The sequence below is a fragment of the Ictidomys tridecemlineatus genome, chromosome 8 (genome assembly GCF_052094955.1).
Source record: "Ictidomys tridecemlineatus isolate mIctTri1 chromosome 8, mIctTri1.hap1, whole genome shotgun sequence".
Taxonomy (NCBI): domain Eukaryota; kingdom Metazoa; phylum Chordata; class Mammalia; order Rodentia; family Sciuridae; genus Ictidomys; species Ictidomys tridecemlineatus.
Window position 1 is genome coordinate 105,557,644 of NC_135484.1, and position 24,670 is coordinate 105,582,313.

The 24,670-nt window shown below is 43.0% G+C and overlaps 1 protein-coding gene and 1 long non-coding RNA gene across 10 annotated transcripts in view; one reads left to right on the forward strand and one right to left on the reverse strand.

Moving 5' to 3' along the window:
* Rcan2 (regulator of calcineurin 2) overlaps positions 1-24,591 on the forward strand; it is a 239,804-nt gene extending 215,213 nt beyond the window's left edge. For 3 of the 4 annotated variants that reach the window (XM_078019933.1, XM_013355783.4, XM_005318611.5), the window contains 3 exons: positions 1,443-1,616; positions 4,354-4,525; positions 22,026-24,591. In XM_078019933.1, the coding sequence (XP_077876059.1) occupies positions 1,443-1,616; positions 4,354-4,525; positions 22,026-22,186 (507 nt within the window). In that variant the 3' untranslated portion in view covers positions 22,187-24,591. Of the gene's footprint in view, positions 1-1,442; positions 1,617-4,353; positions 4,526-11,745; positions 12,192-22,025 lie in introns of those variants that run through there. The other variant, XM_078019934.1, reaches the window with a different exon arrangement.
* Positions 1-24,670, reverse strand: part of LOC120889048 (uncharacterized) — a 115,854-nt gene that overhangs the window by 43,408 nt on the left and 47,776 nt on the right. The window lies entirely within an intron of this gene.

Sequence of the window (24,670 nt, forward strand, 5' to 3'; positions counted from 1 at the left end):
TGCAGCGGCAGAGCAACAAGGGTTACACTAAAGCAGGAAGTGGAACCTGTCACAGTCAGGGTCACGGAATTTGGCTCTGCCACTAACTGGCCATGTGCCCTTGGGTGCCTCCTCATCTCTTCAGACTTCCAATTTGTAAAATGCTGAGGTGAGGAAGAAAAGGTCAGTTCATCATCTCTTAGGCCAATTTCAATTAAAAGTCTGAATCTTTAGCATTAATGGTTCATGCATCTCCTTCCTGATTGTACTCACTCTTATGGCAAAACACCTTTACTGTAGAAACCAAATAATCAGGTGGGGTTTTTTTATTAGAAAAATATTTCCATAGTGTTAATTTCTCCAGTTAAAACAGTTATTTAATATGCACTGATAGTCTTACTTATAATAAGGATTTTGTTTTAAGACTCAAAGGGACCAGACAGAGGGCATTAATACACACACACACACACACACACACACACACACACACACACACACACAGTTTTTCCTTTTCTGCCTTTCCCCAGTCTCTGGGTGTTCTCTTATGTGTGTCTGTCTCCTCTCAATTGTTGGGTCATTAAAGGTCAGAACAATATGATCCTCATCTCTACAAGACTGTGCCTTGTACCAAGCAAGCATGTAATAGATATTTTTTCAGTTGAATTGAAATTGTGCATTGAATCAAAATTTTGATATTATTGCTTTGTATCAAGATAGACTTGGCTATGCTGCAGGAATAAAATTATTGCCAGTTCTCAGTGGTTTAATGCAAAAGAGGGATTTTTTTCTTGCCAAGGCAGAGTTGGCTACAGGTTGGAGTGGGCATAGGAAGAAAGCTATTTCTGCTCCACACAGACATTCAGGAACCCAAAATGAGGAGAATCCTATTTCCGCCAACTGTTCCTTGGACAAATCTTATTTTCCTCATCTGGAATGCATGACCTCTTCAGAGAAAGACACTGAAAAATTATTCAAGGACTTTTTCCTGCCTTTTGCACACATTTTACTAGGACTAATCACAGCACTACCTGGCTAGAAAGTTTTGGGGAGGGGTGGGAATTCCACATCTTTAATCAAGAAAAGTGCTCCAAAGATAAGAATGAATAACGTTCACCACATACTCGGTACCTCTAATATCTTAGAGAATGGACTCCTTAGAGAATCTATGACAGCTATGATACCGCTCCCCAGAAGAAAGCACACATTTAGCCCAATATTCAACATGTTTCATGTGCTTTGAACCCTATTCATTAGTCCTCCACAGACCCCTGGATCCAGGTTATGAATCCTTGAACTGAATCCACAGACATGAATAGCACCTGGCAATAGACTCAAAACATACATTGTGTGTGTTCTGACTTCAGTAATACCGGCCTGTTTCCTCAGTTACTTGTTCTTTTCAGATCTGGCATCTCACAAGACACATGAACCAATGGATCTTCCTCTGTGTTTGTTTTTATCAGGAAAAATTTGAGGGACTGTTCCGGACTTATGATGACTGTGTGACATTCCAGCTCTTCAAGAGTTTCAGACGTGTCCGAATAAACTTCAGCAATCCTAAATCTGCAGCCCGTGCCAGGATAGAGCTTCATGAAACCCAGTTCAGAGGGAAAAAATTAAAACTCTACTTTGCACAGGTAAGGTTATTCTTAATCAAAATTAATCCTTTTTGCCTTAGCAATTTTTTTTGCCTTTTAAAAATGTAAATGGAACTCTTTCTACTTTAAGATTGGTTTATAGTCTATAATTAGTTCACCGAGAAATAGATTCAGATCATGATTCCCAGACAGGCACAGCTGAGTGGATGAGAAGCAGGTACCAGAAGCTACCAGCTGGGACTCTAATCTGGGCAGCTCATATAACCTCTCAGGGGCTCAGTTCCCTCATTTGTAAACTGAGAATTATGATATATATACCCCCACTGTTGCCATGAAGATTAAATAAGTTTTTGTGTTTTCAATAGCTCGGTCAATGCACAGTAAATACCAGTTATTAGTTATAATAAGAATGATGTAATCATGACTCCTAACCTTTATGTCAGGGTTATAATTAAAACTTAGTTTTAGTGGACTATGTAACTTTTCTAATGATTCCTATTCATGGAAAAAGTTTACAAATATGTGAAAATTAATTTTGTATTTTAATTCATGCAAATATAAATTCTAGCTATTTCAAAATAGGATGAGTAGATCTTGGCAATGCTCATGAAGTCCACAGCAACAGAATATCACAGTTTTCCATCAATGTCCCCACTGCCTCTTTAGATAACCTTGATCCACCTCTTTAGTGACCTGCAAACATTTTTTTTTTCATTTGGACTCTGCAGAGAATGGCATAGTAAAAAGGACATAGACCTTGGTTACAGACCCATGTTCAAATCCCATATTTGCTACTAACTTGGGTTGCTTGAACAAACCTGTTTCATCATCTACTAAAAATCTCACTTGGGCTAAGTATGGTGGCACACACCTGTAATACCAGCAGCTCGGGAGGCAGAGGATCACGAGTTCAATGGAAAGGCACTAAGCAACTCGGTGAGACCCTGTCTCTAAATAAAATACAAAATAGGGCTAGGGATGTGGCTTAGTGGTTGAGTGCCCTTGAGTTCAATCCCTGGTACCCAAAAAACTTGGTTCCTTAAAATGATAAACAGTTACCATTTCACTCCTACATATTGAAAAGAGGAACTCAATACACATCCAAATACATGTACCTGCATGCTCACTGTGACTCCATTCACAAAAGACAAATGGTGGACACAACCCAAATGTCCATCAACAAATGAATGGATAGACATTGTAGCGTACCCATACAATGTCATATTATTCAGCCATATAAAGAAACAAAAACATACCACATTTTCTTTATCCATTCATCTGTTAAAGGACACCTAGGTTGGTTCCACAGTTTATCTATTGTGAGCTCATCTGCTCTAAATGCTGATGTGACTGTGTCACTGTAGTACGATTATTTTAAGTCCTTTGGGTAAAGACCAAGAAGTGGGATAGCTGAGTCAAAGGGTGGTTCCATTCCTCCAAGTTTTCAAAGAAAATGTGGTATATAGACACAATGGAATATCACTCAGCCTTAAAGAAAAATGAAATTATGGCATTTGCCTGTAAATTGATGGAGCTAGAGAATATCATGATATCATGCTAAGCAAAATAAGCCACTCCCCCAAATCCTAAGGCCAAATGTTTTCTCTCATATGTGGATGCTAATTCACAATAAGGGGGGATGGTAGGGAAGAATAGAGGTACTTTGGATTAGACAGGGAGGTAGAGGAGGGGTATGAAGGATAGTAGAATGAATCTGATATTATTACCTTATGTACATATGACTATACAACCTGTGTGATTCTACAACATGTACAACCAGAAGAATGAGAAATCATAATTTATGTATGATGTGTCAAAATACATTCCACTGTCATTTATAACTAATTAGAACAAATAAAAAAACAAAAATAATGGTTCATTCTACAATGTGATGAACCTGTAAACTTTAGACTAAGTGAAAGAAGCTAGACACAAAAGGTCAAATATTCTATGATTCTACTTATAGGAAATATTTTTCCAGAATAGGTAAATCCAGAGGCAGAAAGCAGCCACCAGGACCTGGTGAGAGGCTGGAATGACAATCACTATTTAATGGGTGCAGAGTTATGGGCAACAGAAAGGGTTTAAAACTGGACAGAGGTGGTAGTCGCAAAGACATTGACCATGTACTAAATGCCACTGAACTGTTAACTTTAAAATGGTTAATTTTACATCAATAAGAAAAAGGGCAGGAATGGAGGGAGATAATAGAGAATGGCTAGAAGCCGTGATGCACACCTGTCATCCCATTGCCTTGGCGGGAGGCTAAGGCAGGAGAATCACAAGTTCAAAGCCAGCCTCAGAACTTACCAAGACCCTAAGCAACTCAGTGAGACCCTGTCTCTAAATAACACATAAAATAGAGCTGGGGGTGTGGCTCAGTTTAATCCCCACCATAATTAAAAAAAAAAAAAAGCCAATTGGCTTAGCAGCTTTCTTGTAAGGGTGCACCAGCAGCATCATCTGAGAACTTCAAAACTTAGGAGAAATGCAAATGCTCTGGCCCCCTCCCAGCCCTCCTGCATTAATGCCTTGGGTGAGGCCCAGCAGCCTGTTTTCCTAAGCCCTCCAGGTGACACGGATGCGAGTTAGAGGAGAGATCCTCTGTATTAAGGATTGATCAGATACCCAAGCACAGGGCATGTGGTTAGTAGTTATTATTATAGTCTGCTTCATTCGTCACAGGCTGAAAATGAAGATCCACATCTTAGTTTACCAACATGGCCCATCTGAAGCCACAATGAGTAAAGTGTCTCCCTCCTGCTCTGTTTGAAAGGTCCAGACTCCAGAGACAGATGGAGACAAACTGCACTTGGCTCCGCCACAACCTGCCAAGCAGTTTCTCATCTCGCCCCCCTCGTCGCCTCCTGTGGGCTGGCAGCCCATCAGCGATGCCACACCGGTCCTCAACTACGACCTCCTCTATGCCGTGGCCAAACTAGGACCAGGTAAGCTCTGCAGCCCTTTCTAAAAATGAACATTCCTCAGCAACCTAGAAGCGCCAAACAAGACAAACAACCTCGAAATCCTGGGTTCACGGTAACATCTGCACTTCTAAATGGATTTATTGCTCTGTGTGGCCAGCGGGAGGGATGATGAATGAGGACCGCAGCCTCCAACTTTGCACCTCTTTAAAAGCAATTCCAGAACCTGCACAAAAATGACTGCAGTCCTCTTGACCTCTGGGTTACAATGCAGATATCTTAAGATCTGGCAGCACTACTTTATTCTTCAGGGATTTCTACCATGAGGAAGTTTTCTCAGAACAGGCAAAATGGCTCCTATCAGCTGGCAGAAGGTAACCCAGTTTTATTGCTGCCGCAGGTCATAGTACATACCCAGGAACTCTGCTACAAGACAATGCGCCTGCCAAAGGGAAGCCTCCAACTCCCCAAGAACTGAGAGTAAACCTCTAACTTTAGAATAATCTTAGAGCTACACATGCCAACACTGGAACCAAGTGACCCTGAGTCATTCATTTTCATTGCAACATACTCTTCCAGTATACAAATATATTACCACACCTAGTGGTAATATATTTGTATACTGGAATTTGTTATTACCATCAAAGCTACCATTGACATTTTTGTATCTTTCTATATGCACATCTCCAAATATTTCTTTAGGTTTTATATCTGAGTATAATATCATCTTCAACTTCAGGAGACAATACCACCTTATACGTCATGTTATTTTTCCCATCTTATATACCAAAAGGGGAAATGGTAGAAAGTGGAGGGGCTGAAACCACTGGCAGCCCAGTTTTCAATGCAGTGGAGCATATGAGGAATAACAGCCAGTGTGTCTGCTTCATCTATTGGGGGGTTCTCCAAAAATATAATCCCCATGCTCTGCCTCCACCCCAAGAGCTTTTACTTTAATTGATCCATAGTAAAGTTTAGCCATCGGTATTTTTTAAAGGCTCCCCAGCCGATTCTAACATCAGATGAGTTCAAGAACCATTGGTAGCCAATGCCAAATTTCAAGAATACTACTTAAATTCTCACTAGTTATTTCTGGGTATGGTCGGCAAAACATTTGGCCCAAGAATCAACCACCCAGGAAATCTGCATTTTTTTTTTTAATAATGGCACATAGTGCTTTTTGTATACATAAAGTTTCCAATGCTGGAAATTGGGGTGGCCAAGACTCCTGGTTTGCTGAGGCTTAGAGGGGACTCTGGGGTGTGGGATTTCAGTGCCCAAACTAGGAAATTCCCAGGAAAACTAAGTGGAACTGGTTACCCTGCTGACTACTCAGATGAGGCCATGGTATTCATAAACAAACCCTAAGAAGCAAGCTCCTTGGCGGGGAGTGGAGCACATGGGGAATAACAGCCAGTATGTCTGCTTCATCTACTGGTGCTACACCCTTCTCACTTGAGTTCTCTGAAGCTTAGATTTGTCCCCTGAGGGGCAGGGAGTTCTTTGTCATCACCAGCAAGTCACTGAGCTCCTGGGGCCTATGAAAGGGCCGTCATATTCACCCTTGAAGAGCCACTGGGAGATGTCCAAGATGGGCTGGAGAGGGAAGGAATAGGGAGATATTGTGGAATGTGATCTCCTTGAATGTCTAGTTCACAGACAGGAAGCGCCTGCTTCCTCAGCTCTCCTCCCAGGCGGGCCATGTTTGGGATGTGCTTTATTGGTGGTGAAGCCATTTCCTGCAGCAATTCAGGACATTTCAGAAGCAGACAAGCTTGCCAAATCCTGAGACCAGTTAGTGCCACAGTCATTGAAACTGCCACTCTGACACCTGTGCCCAGGTATTAACAGGAATACCTCCGAACACCCTGTAGAGTTGTTTTGAAGGTCGGCAAATAGCATTCCTCATAGAATCACTAAGATCTTGGCCAGAGGACCCAGGAGTCACTGGCTGACTTAGCATTTTACAGGGCAGGAAACTGAGGCCCGGGGCAGAGAGAGAACTTGCCCACAACAGAGCTGCTTCCAAGGCTGTGTCCTTCCCTCTTCTAAAGGAGGCCCCAGTGGTGTCAGACTTGCTGGCTTTCGTGTCCTGTGGTCTCTGGTCCACTCACTTAGAGCCAGTAGAAGTCAAGCCATCATCATCTTTTTTAAAACTCAAGAATATGATAAAATAGTCATTCGTAGTCTGTGTTCACAGAGCTTGGTGCAGACAGGAGATCAGGACAAGTGCTAGACACCCTCAGTGACTGATGGCGCTCAGTGCAGGGTCTGGAAGGCACCACCAGGGACAAGTGCAACCTGGGACTGATGGAGTGGGAAGTAGCACCCACAAGAGATGCTCACACAGAGCCTGGCACAGAGGAAGGGAATGGTCTTAGAATAAAAAGGGAGAAGTTCTTTTAGAATTGTGAATAAGTGATTGACAAAGTTAAAATGCTTATCTTTTAGCTTATGACCTTCACCTTCCTTTATCACAACCAGTGAACCACCTACCATTTTGGAAGTGCCCTGCATGTGGTAAGGACAGAGCAAGGGACTCTTATTACCCCCATGTTACAGGTCAGGAAATGGCGAGAGAGAGAGAATGAGCTTTTCCAAGGTGACATGACTGGCTAATTTTCAATCCTGGCTCTTCTGATTCCCAAGGGTGATCTTCACCACCGGCCAGTTGGCTTTCTTTGAAGGACACTGGCTGCCTTGGCTGACCTTAGGCCTGTTCTGCTTTTACACTGGCAAAACATTTATGGTAACCCTGAGGCGACAGCTCTCTCTCCCACCACTGCCAGAAAGCCTAGCCCAGTATCTGCTAAGAATGATGTGCATCATTGTGTGCAAAAATCAAAGGTCTCTCTATATTTTCAAGGATGACTTATATTGTTGTCCATGAAACAGCCACCACTTGGATGTATTTTCCTGAAGGCTTTCTCTCCATTCCTTGTCAGCGATTTGAAGCTGTTTCTCTCCGCTTCCTCACCCCACAGAAAGAAATGATTTGTATTCAATAACTGAGTTGAAAATATCACAGAAGTTATATTGGAGATTGCTAAGGTCCTATTAACAGAACACCGGAGACTGAGTAATTTATAAAGGAAAAAGGTTTTTTTTGAGCTCACAGTCCTGAAGGCTGGAAGTCCAAGAGCATGGCACTAGTGTCTGCTCAGCAAGGGTGGCAGAGAGAACACGAGGGGTGCACTTGCTTGATAACAACCAGCTCTTGTGGGGACAAATCCAGGCCTCAGAGAACTCAAGCGAGAAGGGTGTACCTCCCTCTCTCCCTAGCTCCTCTCCATGGCCCCAGCACCTCCCAACACTGCCTCACTGAGGAATTAAGTGTTCCAGCCCATGAACTTCTAGGGGACAAACACCAACTGCAGCAGGCTCTGCTTTAGCTGCACCAAGGAAGGAACAGGCAATACCCTGGATCTTCCATAGCCACATCTCTGCCCTCTCCCCCCAGCAAGGTGCCCCTGTGCCCCTAGTCTGTGCACAAGGTCTCACTTCTCCTGGGGTAGTTTCCTACTGTTCAACTTGCTGCCTTTCCTACATTTTGAGGGGAGAATTCGTGTTTTATTCATTTTGGTCTTCCTAGCACCTGAGAGCACCTGGTACATGGTAGGTGCTCAATAAGTACTCAATGAATGAACCAAGGGACACATGAACTGAGGAGCTGCTGGCCTGCTTGGGGATGGTGTCTTCTCTAGCACGGTGGTGCTCTCTTAGGGCTTTAGCCAGACTGAGTCAGGCAGCACTGAGCTAATGTTTTCAATAATGAAATGACTTCCAGCATTTCCATTTAAAAAAAAAATGATTTCATAAAACTCATTTTTAACCCTTTGGCAGAATCATTTCAGTAACAATGATAACTCATTTCATTTTAAGGGATAACTATCTCGGCTCCAGAAGCTCAGAAACAAATTAGAATAAGAGCAAGAGGAAAGCCACTCAGATGATCAAAGGAATGGAGCTGTACCCGGGAGGATGGCTTAGTGGCGGAGTGACTGGGAAGGGACACAGAAATCTAAAGAGGCTGGGAAAAGGCAGTCGAAGGTTTTCCTGGCCCTTTGAATGCTTTGCACAGGGTCATTTAAAAAGAAAAATCTCAAAACATGAGAGAACACTTTAAGACTTCCACATCAGCACTTCAGATTATTTTGTTTGCTTTCCATTTTAAAAATTAATCCATATACTTGTTGCTTAGATATTTTGTTAATTATCATTTCTTTGCTTGAGTTCTGTGCAATATTCATACAGGACAGTGACAAAACTCATGAGTGAATACTTCATTTAGAAGCATTAACATTAATGCTCAGTAAATTCTCTGGGGGCGGGGGTGGGTGGGGAGCAGGGATCTAGGGCAAGAAGGGCTCAGGGTCACGGCAGTGCACCCACTGGCTGGTGGGGGCTTCCCAGGGAGGCATGGACACAGATCCTGGCTCAGATTAGCCACAGCTAAGTCAGCATCCCTGTCCTTTTAAAAAGGGACACTAGTGATCCTCTTTCAGAGAGGGCCAAGTCAGGTCAAAAATTTCTAGAAAGATCCAGGCAGAGAACAAAAGAGCCCCGACAAAACCTGACCCTGTAGTTCATGAGGAAATCCTTTGAACTCATTAACAAGACGTTACAACTGGAGACAAGGGCCACAGAACATTGGAGAAATTTTGGTTCTGTGTCTCACAGCGAGAGCAAGTTTGTATTCTAAAAAATTATGAGACGCACAGAATCAAACACTCTTAACCATTGTCTCCATGACTGTATATTCTTTGACCCAAGAAGTAAAATAAATAAAAACAATGACTTAACATGTAGTGCTTACTATGTGTTAGGCACTGTTCTAAATACCTTACTATACCATCTCACTTAACAGTCGCACACAGTCACAAGCATTGTCAATATCATACAGTTGGAAAATGTGAGGCACAGAGTGGTTAAATAAATTGTCAAGGTGCACAGCTGGTCAGTCAAAATGTGTTCTTCTGCCACTTTTGGAAAGAAGCAAAAAAGTACTCTGCTTTTTCAAACTTTCAACCTCCCAGGGCGGAAAGGTCTCTTGAATAGTAAAATTAATTTCTCCAGAAAAAAATTAAAATTTGTTGGGAGAGTTTACGAACACAAAACAATTTAAACATTTTTTTTCCCTTCCATATCTTGTTTGATTTTTGTCCTCCCACCAAACCAGCCCAGTGCCTCAGATTTCGGGGCACAGCCCTTGCTTTCCTTTAATGTCCAAAGGGACACACAGATCAGAATTTGCTACCTTCACTTCTGTTTAAGGGGAAGTTTTATCCTATCAAAATAGGGGCTTTATGTTTCTATTCAACCTGGTGACTTAGGTGATGAGATTCTACAAACAGAAAATCAGACAAACGAAGATGGTCTCTGACCTTGACGTGGAAAAAGAATTGAAAATTTTTATTTGTTTGATAATATCTATTGTCATAATACCCTAATTTCAGAAACAGTACAATGCTGTTTTTCTTTAAGTGTTAAAAAAAAATCCATACCAGCTAGCAAAAAAAAATGGCAAAATCAAGATGCATGCCCCACCAAACAGGTGGCAAGTCAGGGGGCCCCTGGTATGAAATGCCAGCCTTGTTCTGTTGTCTGGATGGCTCTGGAAGGTCATGTTCATTGTCACTGAAAATGCCTGCAGGCAGCGATATGAAAAGTCATTGTCTACTCTTTTTTTTTTCCCTGATACTATTTTTAGCTCTTGTTAGGGAGATCAATTTTAGTTAACTACAGAGGAAGGTTTAAAATGGCGCTCGAGTTTCAAGTTGCCTACGTCTGCTATATTTAGATTTTTTTCCCCCTAAATTCTGCTCTATTGAGACATGCCATAGTAAAGCAATTTTGGTGTTTCTGCTTGGTACACATTGTTTCCCGAAATGGAAAATATACTTCCTTAATTAACGTAACTTACAAGGAAGAAACCTTTGCTATTCTAGGCTCTGACTCAGATGTAGAGAAAACTCAGTTTTTAAAATATAGATGAGCACCTATATTTGGGGCACGTGTAGGATGAAATATTATATAAGGACTCCGTGCGTTCAACAATTTTGCTATATTCTGATCACCAGACATGAAAGGCACAGAAAGAGTTAGCACCCACCTTGGCAATTAGTACCCCCTCCCCACATCATTCTCCACACAAGGACTCAGGCTTGTGATCCTGGAACACATTTCCAAGTTTCCATTTCCTTTCCAAGAATTTTCTCTGGGAGAATTTTTTTTTAATAGAAAATTTTAAAGGGGCTTTTCTTCTGCTCACATAATTCTATAATTTTTTATCTTTAATCACTACCAACTAGCAACATGAAGCTCTGCCTTTACTTATTTCACAGGGGAAAATGTACAGATGGTAGATAATCTGAAAAGATACATAGGCCAAAAAGATGAATAATAAATTTTACCACCCCCAAATAAGTACTTTAAAATAGGATTCTTTGGGTTTTTCTCCTTCACTCTAGGTGTATGTGTGTTCTTAGAGCTACTGCCTTAGCCACACCTCTGATCCTAAGAAGGAAAAATAAAGCCACTCATGGCAGTGCACGCCTATAATCCCAGTGGCTTGGGAGGCTGAGGCAGGAGGATCAGGAGTTCAAAGCCAGCTTGAACAACTCAGTGAGGCCCTAAGCAATTCAGCAAGACCCCATCTCTAAATAAAATACTAAAAAGGGCTGGGGATGTGACTCAGTGGTTAAGTGCCCCCGAGTTCAATCCCTAGTACCAAGACAAAAAATAGGGTCCATCTCTAGAGGGGAAAACTTCCAGTCTCCAGGGAGTGCCCAAGCAGCTCCTGTGGTCTCTGCTCTGCTGCTCTCTTCTTGCCTGGGTGGAAAAGCCCCTTCCTCCAAGATTCAGAGAGGTTCTTTGCTCAGCTCTCTCTCTCTCTGGCCCATTACCTTCCTTGAAAGTTTCTAGTTTTCATCTCAGTTACTAATTCAGATCCTCAATCACAGCGCCCCATGAAGAACTTTGGGTTCTACATGTCTCAGGAGGGAATAAAGATAAGTGGTCACCCTAAACCTGTATGAAGAAGAAATCTCCAGAAGCAAATTTCCTTTTATGAAATAGACCCCCTCCCCGACTTATGACAGAAGTAAAGTGTTCACTCTCTCCCTCCATCTTTTAACATCTAGCTAAATCCTTCTCATCTCCTACTTTGATACAGGTCAGGACTGGTGAGGAGCAAGGAAGGAGAATCCCCATCATACATGTTGATAATATTTTTTTTCCTGCAGTGAACCCATATGATCCTTACTGAGGGGGGAAGCCATGCCATGCCGTATCATGGCCACCTCACACCTGACCCCAGGAGGCAACACATTAGCTACACTGTGGCATCTAGGAGACCCAATTGGAGCCTGCTGCCCATCTCCAGGGCTTACCACAATGAAACAGGAAATATGCACTCACAGAAATGCAAAGAATCAGAGAGCCCAAGTTTACAGAAGACCAAACTCTGGAATTTTTGTTTTAATCCTGAATCCTTTTCACTCCAAGAAAAGAAATGCTTTCTCCATAATCATCTTGTAAATAGGCAGCTAACAAATACCTGTGATTTTTAGTTTCCAATAAGCCCCTTTGCTCTTGAACATCACCTCTTCTATTTCGTAGCTATGGATGATGACCCAGCATGAAGAGAGGATTTTTCTCTTTAGGATGATGATTAAAACTCAGATGTGTATTTGATTCTAGGCTCTATCTTTTATGGGTTGTGTGAACTTCAGCAAGTTTTTTAGCCTCTGTGTCCTTAGTTTTCCAAACAGAAAATCAGGGTGTGTATCAAAAGAGACAAGCCATATAAATATCTATGTCCAGCCCTGAGTATAGTAAATGTTCAATCTGTGTCACCATTTATTATCAGTTGATTGTCAAACCACATCTTAGGCTCTGAGCTCAGTGTATGGCAATATGAATGCCGTGATGTTTACAGCTGATTGTCCTATGCAAGGCAGTACATTTAGCATTCCTGGGTCTCACCTGCTAAGTGCCAGTTTTCACCCTGACCCAGTCATTAAATCATGGTGATGGCAACAATATCCACTGATAGACCAGCACTTGTTTAAAAAGGACGCTATAATCACACCAGTTGAAAAGTGACTAAGAGGTATTGAGACAAGAGGCAAGGAGAGTCCAGTAAAGTGGAGGCACCAGTATGTGCACAGAAAGAGGGGAGAGGGCGGGATAAACAGGAGTAGCACCTGCTCACAACTTTGTACTTGATCCCCATATGTGCGTGCACATGCATCTACACACACACACATTTTTCCTTCCCCTAGGAAAACTAGAAGAAAGCAAGATTGCCAAGAGGTGGCTTTAAAATACCATTAAAATATTTGGTCTTTGTCCTTCATTCCTAACACAAAGCTCCTAAAATTCATGATTTCCTGAGAGATAGGAGTATCTTTTATTCTAATAATGTGACTCTTGGCAGGATGGGGGCTGGTCACTAGAAAGACAGCCCCTTGAATCCAAACCTAGTACTTTCAGCCCCATTTCCCTACCCCTGGGGAATAGAGGACAGGAGAAAAGCTAGAGATCAAGTTAATCAATAGCTGATGATACCTGAATGGTGGTGTTCTGAGAGCTTCTGGGTTCATGAATGCATCCGCATGCCAAGAAGGTGGCACACCCAGCTCCCCAGGATAGAAGTGCTCCTTCCAGACTACCCTATGTACCTCTTCATCTGGCTCTTCACTTTTGTATCCTTTATAAAACCCTTTATAATAAACTGGTAATCATTTTTAAAAATACACCTTTAAATAGCATATCTGGGGGTTGCAGGGGTGCGGCTTGGAAAACATCCTATTTTTTTTGGTTTAACTCTGTCCTTCTGTTGAAGAACACATTGCCCAGCAGGAGTGAGTGAGGTTGGAAGTGACGGTTCAAATGCTGGTGGGTGCCCCAGATAGAGAGAGGCAGGGTGCACCCCCCAAGTCTTGTCTCACTTCCTGGGGGGGATCCCTACCCAGCACCTGACAGTACGGGACCCCTCCACCTGCCCAGTTGACAGGGAGCAGCAAACCAGGACTTGCAGCCTCGTGGGGCTTCCTTTCCTGCTGAATTCAAGTCATAAGCTTAACTCTTGAAAGAAAACCTACATATGAACACCTTTCAAGCACATCTAAACCATCCTGCACTCCTCACGGAACTCAGCTTTCACCAACATTGGGCATGCGCAGAAAAGCCAGCATGCACCAAGTCCACTGTCACCATTCCACCCGCAGGGGCTCCCTAGTCCCTCTTGCAGAGTAGGCAAGTCCTGTGCCCTTTAAGCCAAGCCACTCTGTTTTCCTGTAGTGATGTTAATATTGGAATTTGTATTCTCAACCAACTATAAAGGACTTAATCCAAATTGAAGCTTAGCACACAACCCTGACAGGGTTCTGTATTGGAGTTCTATTGGATATGTCCTTAGGACTTGCTTTGATAAGCCACTATCTTGTTTTAAAATTCAGTGTAGACTGATTATTGACACTGATGTTTGAACCCTATTTGGTTCAGAAGACAGATGAGTTGTTGCTGCTGCTATTAACTTGTCATCCAAAACCAAGCCGGCAATTAAGGTTAAGAAATGGACATCCTGCACCACACAGGTGCACTCCCACCAGCATGAAGCTAGAAAGCATCAGGCTGCCCAGCACTGGGCAGGGACTCTCCTGCCAGGCTCAGCACAGAGCACAGAGCAGAGCACAGGCTTCTCAGAGGAAAAGAGCGCTCAAAGTGAAAGGTGGGAGAGAGTGAGTCGAGCATTTCCAGTTCTTTTCCCCAAAATCACCTTAGTATTGCTCCTCTTCCACTGGGGAGGAATAGAAGAGGGGCCATAGAGATACAGAGTAAGAGGTCTAAGATGTCCTCCACATGAAAGAGCCACTGGACCTAGTCAAGTATCCACTAGGACACAGGGCCCCAGCAGGGGAAAAGGGAAGACACTACAGGCGATAACTTCAACTATAGTAGCTCCCCTAGCTCTTGAACAGAATTTGTGTGACCCAGGCTCACTTTTACATAACAAACTACCCCCAAAATTTTAAGGCCTAAAAGAGCAACCATCATTTATTATGCCCACAAATCTACTTGGTCAAGGCTCAGTAATGACTCATCTCTGTGCCTCGCAGTGCTGTTGGGACAGCATACCTGGAGACTAGCAAATCAGCTTGAGGAGTGTTCATTCTGATGGCTGGCTGTGGCTTGGGCCCCGCTTCCTCTCCACAGGCTGATTTGGCTTCCTTACAACATGGAGGTGGGGTTTCAAGAGTGGGCATCCTGAAAGAGTATGGCAGAAGTGTCTGGCATTTTTATAACCCAGAAGTCATATTGGTTCCTTCTGCCATATTCTATCAAGGCCGTCATAAAAGCCTGCCCAAGTTTTCAAAGAGGGAATGGAGAGAGCACTCCTGGATGGAGAAGGGACAAGGTCCTAGGAGAGTATATAGGAGGGGAGATATTATATCATCTTTGGAAAGCATGATATGCTACAACATGTAACCTTCCTATTGAGAATTCAACTTCCTTATGTGAGATGATAAGATTAAACAGGAGGGAAACGGGATATTTCCCCAAGTCCACAGTTTCCATAGGAGATTATAGAAGATAGGGTCTTGCTACGTTGCTTAGGGCCTCACTAATGTGCTGAGGCTGGTCTCAAACTTGCAATCCTTCTGCCTCAGCCTCCAAGTCACTGTGATTATAGGCATGCACTACTGCACCCAGCTATAATTTATAGGAGATTCATTGTCAAAGAGACCTTGCCAGAATAACTAGCAAAGTTCAAAACAAAATGAGACAAAGTTCAGGAGAAATAAATAGTCTATCTTTAGCTAGAGAACAATATACACTGAAAATATGTTGCCATGAAAATGTGCTAGAAGTAAAAGTTAAAAGGAGGCTCCTTTCCGGTAGAGTTTCCTGCAGAATATGAAACAGAATAATGAGAGGCAGAACCAGAGGGGATGGTTAATGTGGCTGGCGAAATCAAGTCAGTCTGAATTCTGGCTCTGCAGGGAGCTCAGTTTCCTTAGCATAATGGACATGCTGAAACCCACACCACAGAGCTAATGTCATCATTAGACACCTGTTTAGGGGAAGCAGTTAGAGACTTAGACCTGTGCCTGGCATTTAGGAAGTATTCCCTAAACAGCTGTGTTCAAGGAACATGCCAAGTTTCTACAACACCTCCTAGGGCCCAGCACCAACAGTCCTAATAAATAGAGTAGATACCTGCATTAGTTTTCAGCTTAGTTGAAATGCTAAAAATTTACACAAGATAAACCACAGGAGGAAAATTCATGCATGAGTACATACTGGACATTATACAATAACTGTGTCTGATGTCCTTCACAAATCTATCATTTATTGATCATTAGTGTGTACCTGAGCTGCAGCAATCCCAAAAGCAGCTTTGGTGATTTGGAATATAAAACATCACTAGATGAAATAACTAATGAATAATACAAAAAGGAATATCATTAAGCATTATAATTAAGTGGCTCGGACCAACTTGGGGAAAGAAAATCAGAAGTTTTCTTAGAACAGGAACTTATGGCTTTCCATTTCATGGAACAGAGGTATGTAAACGGGTAGGAAAAGAGGAAAATGGAGAGAAATTTCTCAAGGACAAGTCAGAGAAGGGGACACAGGAACTGGGGGGAAAGGAGAGATCCATTTGGGGAATTAGATTACAGGGTACCTGGCTATTCACTTGAACCTTGGGATTCAACATATCATTCACCTCTTCCTGTACCTCACAGCAGATTCCTTGTGTGATTGGTTCATCATATTGGAAACGAAATTCTTTGCGGGGGCGGGGGGCGGGGGGCAGCACTGATCAAACTAATATCACCCTGAATAATTACACTGTGCATCATGGGAGGACTTGGTAAACTAGTTGATCCATATTTCTTTATTTCCTAGTCTCCCGGTGATGTGAGCATTGTCATTGCTTTGATGAGGGAAACTGAGAAAGCTATATGTTTTTTTGCACCTCAGAGTCCCACTACCGGTATGTGGAAGGTAGTGTCTCCAAATTTAGTTTTAGGATGTTGATTCCATGGGGAGGAAAGCAACAGGGAGCCCCCTGGTGAGTGGCAGGAGGCAAGTCATGGGCAGGGTCATCACAAGGTGGGTAACTGGGGGAGTGTATGCAGAATGCTTCAAAGCAGCACTCAGAGACTTAGTGAGGAAGTGGATGAGAAAGAAAATTCAATAACTGACTCCAAGGATCTGCACCTAAAAGGCTGGAAAAAAGACAGCCTCCATGAGAAATGTGAGAGCCTGGAAGGAAATGTGTGTCCATGAGGCAAATGAACAATTCTACTTTAGATATGTGAATTAGGAAAGGAAAAGGGAACTTACATGGAGATGTCAGGACATTGGGGTGCAGATAGGAAGGCAGCCTGGAATAAGCTCCTCCTAGAGGGAGGACTGAGGAAGAGTCTTCCCAGACCAGCAGCAAATGCTAAGGGATAAAGCTCGTTGCACCTGTTGGACTTTGCTGTGTTTTGGAAGCCTCGAGCGCAGGGGTCCTACCTATTTCCTAGTGGACCACATGATCTTCTTTCCATCACAAAAGTTTCCTAAGAATCTGAACAATCGGTCTCAACCCTGCTTTAGTACACACACACAGGGCTCTGTATCACCCCCCTACTCTAACACACCTGAATTATATTGATTTGCACAAACTGCATCAGCACACTGATGATGTTAGCATCCAAGAAGGAGCCCACCCATGGCCCATGAGCCAAAGGTCACAGTGTGATGGAGGCTTCCTGTGGCACTTGGACTGGCGGCCTCATCACACTTCCCTGTGACAGAACTACAGAGACTTCACCTCCTCCTCCTGAGAACAGGAAGCAGCCTGTGGGCACCCACGTTTCCTCCTCCAGATGTGTAGGAATTGGAATGTTGTCACCAACCTGCCCCACCCACTCAAAAAAAAAAAAAAAAAAGGAAACAGAATTTGGGCATGTGTTTTGAACCAGGGCCAAGCCTCAGGAAGTTCCAAATACCTCCATGAGAGTTTAACTTTTGGCCAGGTGCTAAAGGATTTTGTTTGGGTATTTATTTCATGGGGGTAGATAAAAAATGCATTGATCAGGGTTTTCTTTTTTTGACAGGTTCTGGCATCCTTTCTCTGCACAGGGTAAAGGATAGTTTGAATACAGACAGAGGAGTGAGCACAGGACAGATGAATCCTCTCATCCTTTAAAAAGAAATGCTGATCCAGGGCCCCATTCTCCCTGCACTGGGATAGGACCTGTCCCCAGCCTGGGTGGATAAGGACTCCTTGTCCCCAGCTAAGCTTAGTTGGTCCCTTTGCATGGTGACAGCATTGACGTCAGTCCTCACGGTAGAGGAATTAGTTGAAGCCCAAAGGGGAAAAAAAAAAAAGGCCAAAAAAAGAAAAATTCAATCCAGCAAGGCTAAAGCCATTTCTTTTTAGTTTGCAGGCTCTCAGCAGCTGTTAAGCTTTGCTGGATTTTGATAGTAAGAAATTTTCTAAAAATAGAATAATGAAATGTCGGAGTTAATGGGATCACCTGGTAAAATAGCTCCACTAGTAGCCAATCTGACTATAGCCACCTGATGTGAAAGTTGCCTTGCACCCCCCCACACACACATAAAGAGGTGCCCCCTTGCTGGCCTCTTCCATCCCCCACAGCTACTCAGAGAAGACAGCCAGCTCCTCCAATGTGATAATCACACTGCAACAATGGGTGTCTTTAAGGAATGCTCTTTATCCAAGCCAGGGCCCACAAAAGGTATAATCAAAAGTCAACTTGGTTGTGTGTATTTTACTGCAATTGAGGTACCAGGAGTGAGAAGACTAATATTTGCCAACAGACGAGGAAAGGGACAGGGTGTCTGGTCAGTCCTCTGGCCTGGGCCCTGCCATCACCACCACCTCAACCCCAGGGCCAGAAACTTCCACACTCAATCTGCCACGGCAGAGTCCTTTCTGTGGCCTCCCCCGATGATGATGGCAGAATGCCATCCCCCTGCACCTCTGCAAGCCCTGAGCATGACTCCCACAGCTGCCGTTTCCTCTAAGGGGCTTCTTCAAACGAGAGAAGGAAACCCTACCTGCTAAAACAAGAATTATCATCTTATTCCAGGACTTAGAAATCACATCTTCCTCTTTTATCTGAGAGTGTCTTTCATTCAGAATTGCAAAGAGTGTGTGAAAAGAAAAAGAAAGGAAATTTTTTTAGGTACTCTGGATGTTGTTGGACTTTGAGCAACTTGAGAATGCCAAAGATGAGCAAGTGCTGGTGGCCAGGAGGCCTGGGGAACTGACCTGGAGTCCGTAGCCTCTTTTCCTTTGTGTGCCCTTCTTTCCCCTATCCATTTTCTGAACTATTACCATTTTCCAATTGAAAACAAATGATGCAGAGTGGAGGAAGTAAGGGAGCACATTAGTGTGTGCCAGTACCCTCATGGGACCACAGTCCCTTGCTATCCCACAAAGCCATGAAACTCTGGTCACTCAGACACCGAAACAACCAGAAGCAGCAGGGAGTGCTAAATACAAATGAAGATTCCACTAAATCAGAATTTGCAAGATTGCATCCCATCCTGGCAATCTGTTTTTAACAAGCACCTTGAGTAAATTATCAGATGGTTGAGAACCACTGCTTCAAGATGCCACCAACCAGGTCTGCCCACCCTCAGCCCAGAGCCTCTCCCACACCTGTCAGGTAAAGCTAGTTTCATGCAGGTTCCTCTCCGTAGCAATACCTAATGTTTCTTTTATCCTGGAACTTTGATAATGGAGTTCTTTTAAGATGGGACAAAATACTCTAGGGAGGAGGGGACCCACACTATTAAATGAACTTTCCATGGCATCCAGCGGTGTTCCATGCCTACACGTCTGCACAGTACAGTAACTGCCAAGTGGACTGCAGCCTGATTAGGTTAGCGCTCACTCTCCATTCCTGCTTTCCAAGTAGCCCGAGTGATTGACATGCACCTGGTTCTACCACAGGCATCCTACTTCTGTCACTGTCCTCACCTGCATCCAAACTAGTCCACCTCAGCTCCCACATGTCAGAGACAGTGCTCATTGATGAAATTTTCCCTGCCTACAATTTCACCACGTTTAGACTGCAAGCCACAGATCTTCATAAGCCATAGTCCAATGGCTCTGCCTAATTCTATTCTTTTTTGCCACTACCAGTGTCCAGAGAAATGCTGGAGTTGTGAAACATTTACTGTCCCTCACCCAGAAAAGCCTTCTCTCAGCACAGCAGGATGTTGGGGGCGGAGAGTGTCCAATAAAGACTTCTTTGACTTTGAACAGAAAGAGAACCCTCTTAGCAGGGTATGGCTGTGTTAGTTTGCTAGGGCTGCCATAACAAAGTACAACGAGCTGAGTGACTTTCACAACAAAAATTAGTTGACTCAGTTTTGGAGGTTCACAGTTCAAGATCAAGATGCACATGGGGCCATGCTCTCTCTGAAGGTGCTATACGAGATCTGTCCAGCACCCTCTCCCACTTCTGGTGGTTCCTTGGCAATGACAGCATAACTCCATTCTTCAAATGGCATTCTCCCGGGGGGGTGTGAGTATCCAACTTCCCCTTCCTATAAGGTACCAGACTTGTTGTAGCAGGGCCCATTCTAATAACCTCTTATTAATTTAATCAACTGCAAAGTCCCTCTCTCCAAATAAGTTCACATTCATAGGACACGGAGGTCAGGACATCTTTTAGAGGGGCACAATTCAACCAATAACAAGGACGACTCTGGTGTGTCCATCCCTCCCCGTATCACTTAGAAGAGCTCTGATACCTATTAGTGCTCCTCATTCTCTGTCAGTACCAGAATTTTCAAAGGTCCCTGTAGAGTTGGCTGTTTTCACCACTGTTGCTTACCTAGATGGGTTGCCCAGAAGCATGTAGAGAGTGTCCTGCTGCCACAACTGACAATACTTGTTCAAGCTGTCCAGCAAAATCACTTTCCACTAAAGACAGGAAATCAGACAAGACTCCTGGACTGGATGGTGTCTGGTCTTGATCTGGGAAGGAGGACAGGGTATGGGGAGATATCAGAAAGAGGTGAGACTATGCCAAGTATAAGTAGCTAGTTTTAGTGGGTATAATAATGTAGCTATTGTGATTAGGGGGCCACAGGTAAACTGGTTTGACCAAGCAAAAAGGGAAGAAATGGGCTAAGATATGTGGACATGCTCTAATGAGTCTTGGAGAGCCACCAGCCAGGAGAATACCTGGAGGACATCATTTTTAGATTATTTTTTTCTATTGATTTGTGAGGATTGGAAGTGAAGGATATGGAGGAAAGATAAAGATGTCAATGGTTAAGCTGGGAAGTTTTAAGCATGAAGACTGAGAATGGTCCCCTTCTCTTGCCCCTCCACCTGGAGGTCATCTATTTGTCATACCCAAGTCAATTGTCACCTCTAATAAGAAGCATGTCAAAATTACTTGCTGTTTAAATTGGGTACCATAGACCTTACCCTACATTACCACCCTAACACTCTCCATCTTACATTCTGATTCCTTCTGTTTCCCCTGGAGAGTGCTTCCATTGTACTTCGTGGTCTTTATGACCAGCAATGACAAGACCATGGGAGATGCTCAATAAACACCTACTGAAATGAAACAGAAAGCCAGTTGCATCACAGCGATTCTAAAGTGAGCCAGTCAAAAATGAGACATTTTTAAACTGGAAAGGGCTTTGATGGTCACCTAACTCAGTTATCCAGTAAACACTACAAATTCTGGACAAATGATAATCTCATCTTATTCTTTCTGGGGTCAGCCATGGCTGTAAGAATTGAAGAGCTGGAGAGAAACTTAAAAGACTACCCTATCCAAAAGATGAAGAAGTAAAGTGATTAGCTTTTGGTTACTCAGCAATTAGTAGCAAGACTAGAGATAGAAATTAATATGATGGTCTAGGTTCATCAGCTTCCTGTACTATGATAAAGTACCTGAGATAATCAACTTCATAGGAGAAAAGATTCATTTCGACTCATGATTTCAGTGCATGGTCATTTGCCCCTGTTGCTCAGGGCTCGTGACACCCAGTATATTATGGTGGGAGCATGTGGTGGAAACCTAATCACCTCATGGTGGACTGAAAACAGGAAGGGACTGGGGTCCCCTTCAAGGGCCCAACCCTAATGACCTAATTTCTTCCCACTAAGACCCACCTCTTAAAGGTTTTACCAACTCCCAATATCACTTAGGAAGGGGGCCATCCCTTCCACACTTGGGCTTTCGGGAAACATTTAGGATCCGAATGATGACATGCCCAGACTCATTTGGTCCTCAAGAGGTTAAATGGCTTGTTCAGGGTTGTACAGGGGATAGGTGGTAGAGCTGGGGTACAATTCAGATTGATCGTATTCCGTTTCCTATACACCACGCTATCCCCACGTATGACCCCCGACTTTCAGAAACACTGCAACGTGCCCTTCTTACTTCCTGGGCAAACCTTGCCAGAGGATCTGCTGTGAAACCCTCCCTCCTTCTCACCCATGTCCCTTGCTTTCCAGGAGAGAAATACGAGCTCCATGCGGGAACAGAGTCCACCCCAAGTGTGGTTGTGCACGTGTGCGACAGCGACATAGAGGGAGAGGAGGATCCAAAGACTTCCCCAAAGCCAAAAATCATCCAAACCCGGCGTCCCGGCCCACCACCCTCTGTGTCCAACTGAGCTTACTGCTCCACCTTGAGGATAAAATCCGTCTCTTCTTTATCATGCTTTTTCCCCCTCCCTGTTGTTTGTCAGAGAGAAAAAAAAATTAATTGCCTTTAAATCCCTGGGTGTTTGGTTGTTTGAGATTCCTTCCTTGTAATCAAGCCTCTCGGACAAAAGGGCTAGGAAAAGGTGATATGTGTCTCCTGATCATATCATACCCATTAAGTATAATTCATTATTTAGAAGGTTCTAGAAAAAGTAGTATTTTCTTATTAAACAATCAGCACAGCCTATATCTCTGTTCTCTCATGTTGATCCAAGCCAGACACATCGATAACAAGCAGTACCTGTGTTGTTTGTGAGCCTCTTCAGTCCCAGTCCTGATGTGCGTGTTGTTTTTTTCCTGGCCACTCAAATAGGACCATAAGTAAACTTGACTTTGACTGCATGAGATATCCCTATCTGGTCTCTCTCAGTCCTCTGCATCCCGACATTCCCAGGACATGCATGATCACCAGCATTTGTTTTCATGATTTGAGGATATACTCTAACTCACAGGTTATCAGCATCCAGCCATGTCCTACTTAGAATAGGAAAAAAATAATCCGTATCATCCAGCTTGACAAGTCTGGGTATAGTCACTATTTTGAGTCAATATTTCATAGCTCTGTTAAAATTCCTGGAGGCAAAATTGAGCTTGGCCCCAAAGATATTCCTCAATAGAGTTTGAACATCATTTCCATGTAGAACTTCCCAGTCTCATTGGGGAGGCTTGTCCAGGGTGATAGAGACCGATTTCAGACGAACTATTTATTATCAAAGTCTCTCATGGTGTCTGAACTGATTGTTTTTTCTCTTTGTATATTTGTACAAATGTTTCAGCTGTGCTTTTAAAATCTGGATGTTTTTTATTTAGTGGTTGTTCAGCCATTAGCTGCTTAAAAACATGATATGTGCATTGCTTATGAATGCATTCATATACTATTGCAGATAATCTGATAATATCACACTATTATGGATAATACTGAATTTTAAGAGGGCACGACAACATCATATGCCAATACATGAATGATTAGCCAACATCTTTGCTATCCAGCCCACTTGTTTTTAAATAATGATGCAAGTGTCAGTTGTAGACGATTTAAAGTTAGCTAAATCTCCAGAATGTAGCAACAGCTGAGCATATTCAAACAGGGAAAGGGTGAGAGATAAATGTATGCCAATCCTGCTCACGCAATGCCCGTATGCTCAAAAAAGTTTTGTTTTCATTACATGTGATTTTTCTATTTCTCCAGCCCAAAGTGCATTACAGAAGATACACCTAGAGAACCATTAACTTCTGCTGTATGTGCCAGGCCTCATCTACTCTTGTACATTAATAAATTACTTTAGATGCAATTATAAATTATGATGGAGTGAGGAAGTACTTTCATGACCTAAGCCTCAGAAAAAACACACAAGAACAATAATGCAGCCAACCGATTGAAGAGTTGTTGTGGTTTTTGCCTAGGGTGTATGTTAGTGTCCTCAGAAACTTAAAACATAGACTGATCACTCAGAAATTAAAAGTCCGTTCTACTGTGAATATAGCAATATAGTACTGGACACAGTACAGGTGAAACTGAGGAGAGCTTTGCTTGTAAAATCCTAAGTTTCTATAGGAAAAATGAAGACTCCTTGTAAAAATAAAATCTGAGGAGTATGTTATCAGCAAATGCTTTGACTTTCCTTTGCTGTGGAGGTTTCTGGATTTTCATTGGCAAGATTATGTACTTCATGGTGGAGGAATGGCGCCCTCTAATGGAGGAATGTTGCATTTGGCTATTTAGATGACAGGACTACAGCCATCCACCTTTGGGGGCTGAATCTCAGCTGACTGCTGGTCATTGACTTTTTAAGATACCCTGATTTTTTTTTTCAGAATGCAGATTCTGGGAAAAAAAAAACTAGATGAGAGAAAGTTTTGGAAAATGATTTTTTAAAAAATGTTTTAAAATAGTCGTACCAGACTTTACTATTTAGTAAAAGTTGAAATGATCATTCTGCGCAGTCACAAAAATTCGGTGGCATGTATGACCTAAGTGGTGAGTCTGGGTATTGCCACATGTCCATGTTAACCTGTCTCAGATCAAGCAACTCCTTCACTAGGTTGGACTTTGGGGGGAAGATAGAGGGGTTTTTCTCAGGGGAGCAGTAGGGAATGGGAAGCGCCTGCCATGTTTGTGTGGAACCTCCTCACGCTGTGAAAGTCTCAGTTGCCTCGGCATTTCCATGACGCACATTATGCAAACCTCTTTAGCACTATTTTAAGTTTGAAAAGTTTTAAAATGAAGGGGAAGGGGAAGATTTCCACCAACTGAATCATTTGTGCACGTGTATAGCTCCAAGAGCTTAGACTTCAAATATATCTGGTGAATGACTCTTGGTCCCTGTGGTGTCATTTCTTTGTTGTCTTCCCAAGTTGAATATTCCTAATGGGTAACTATAAAGAAGGGCGAC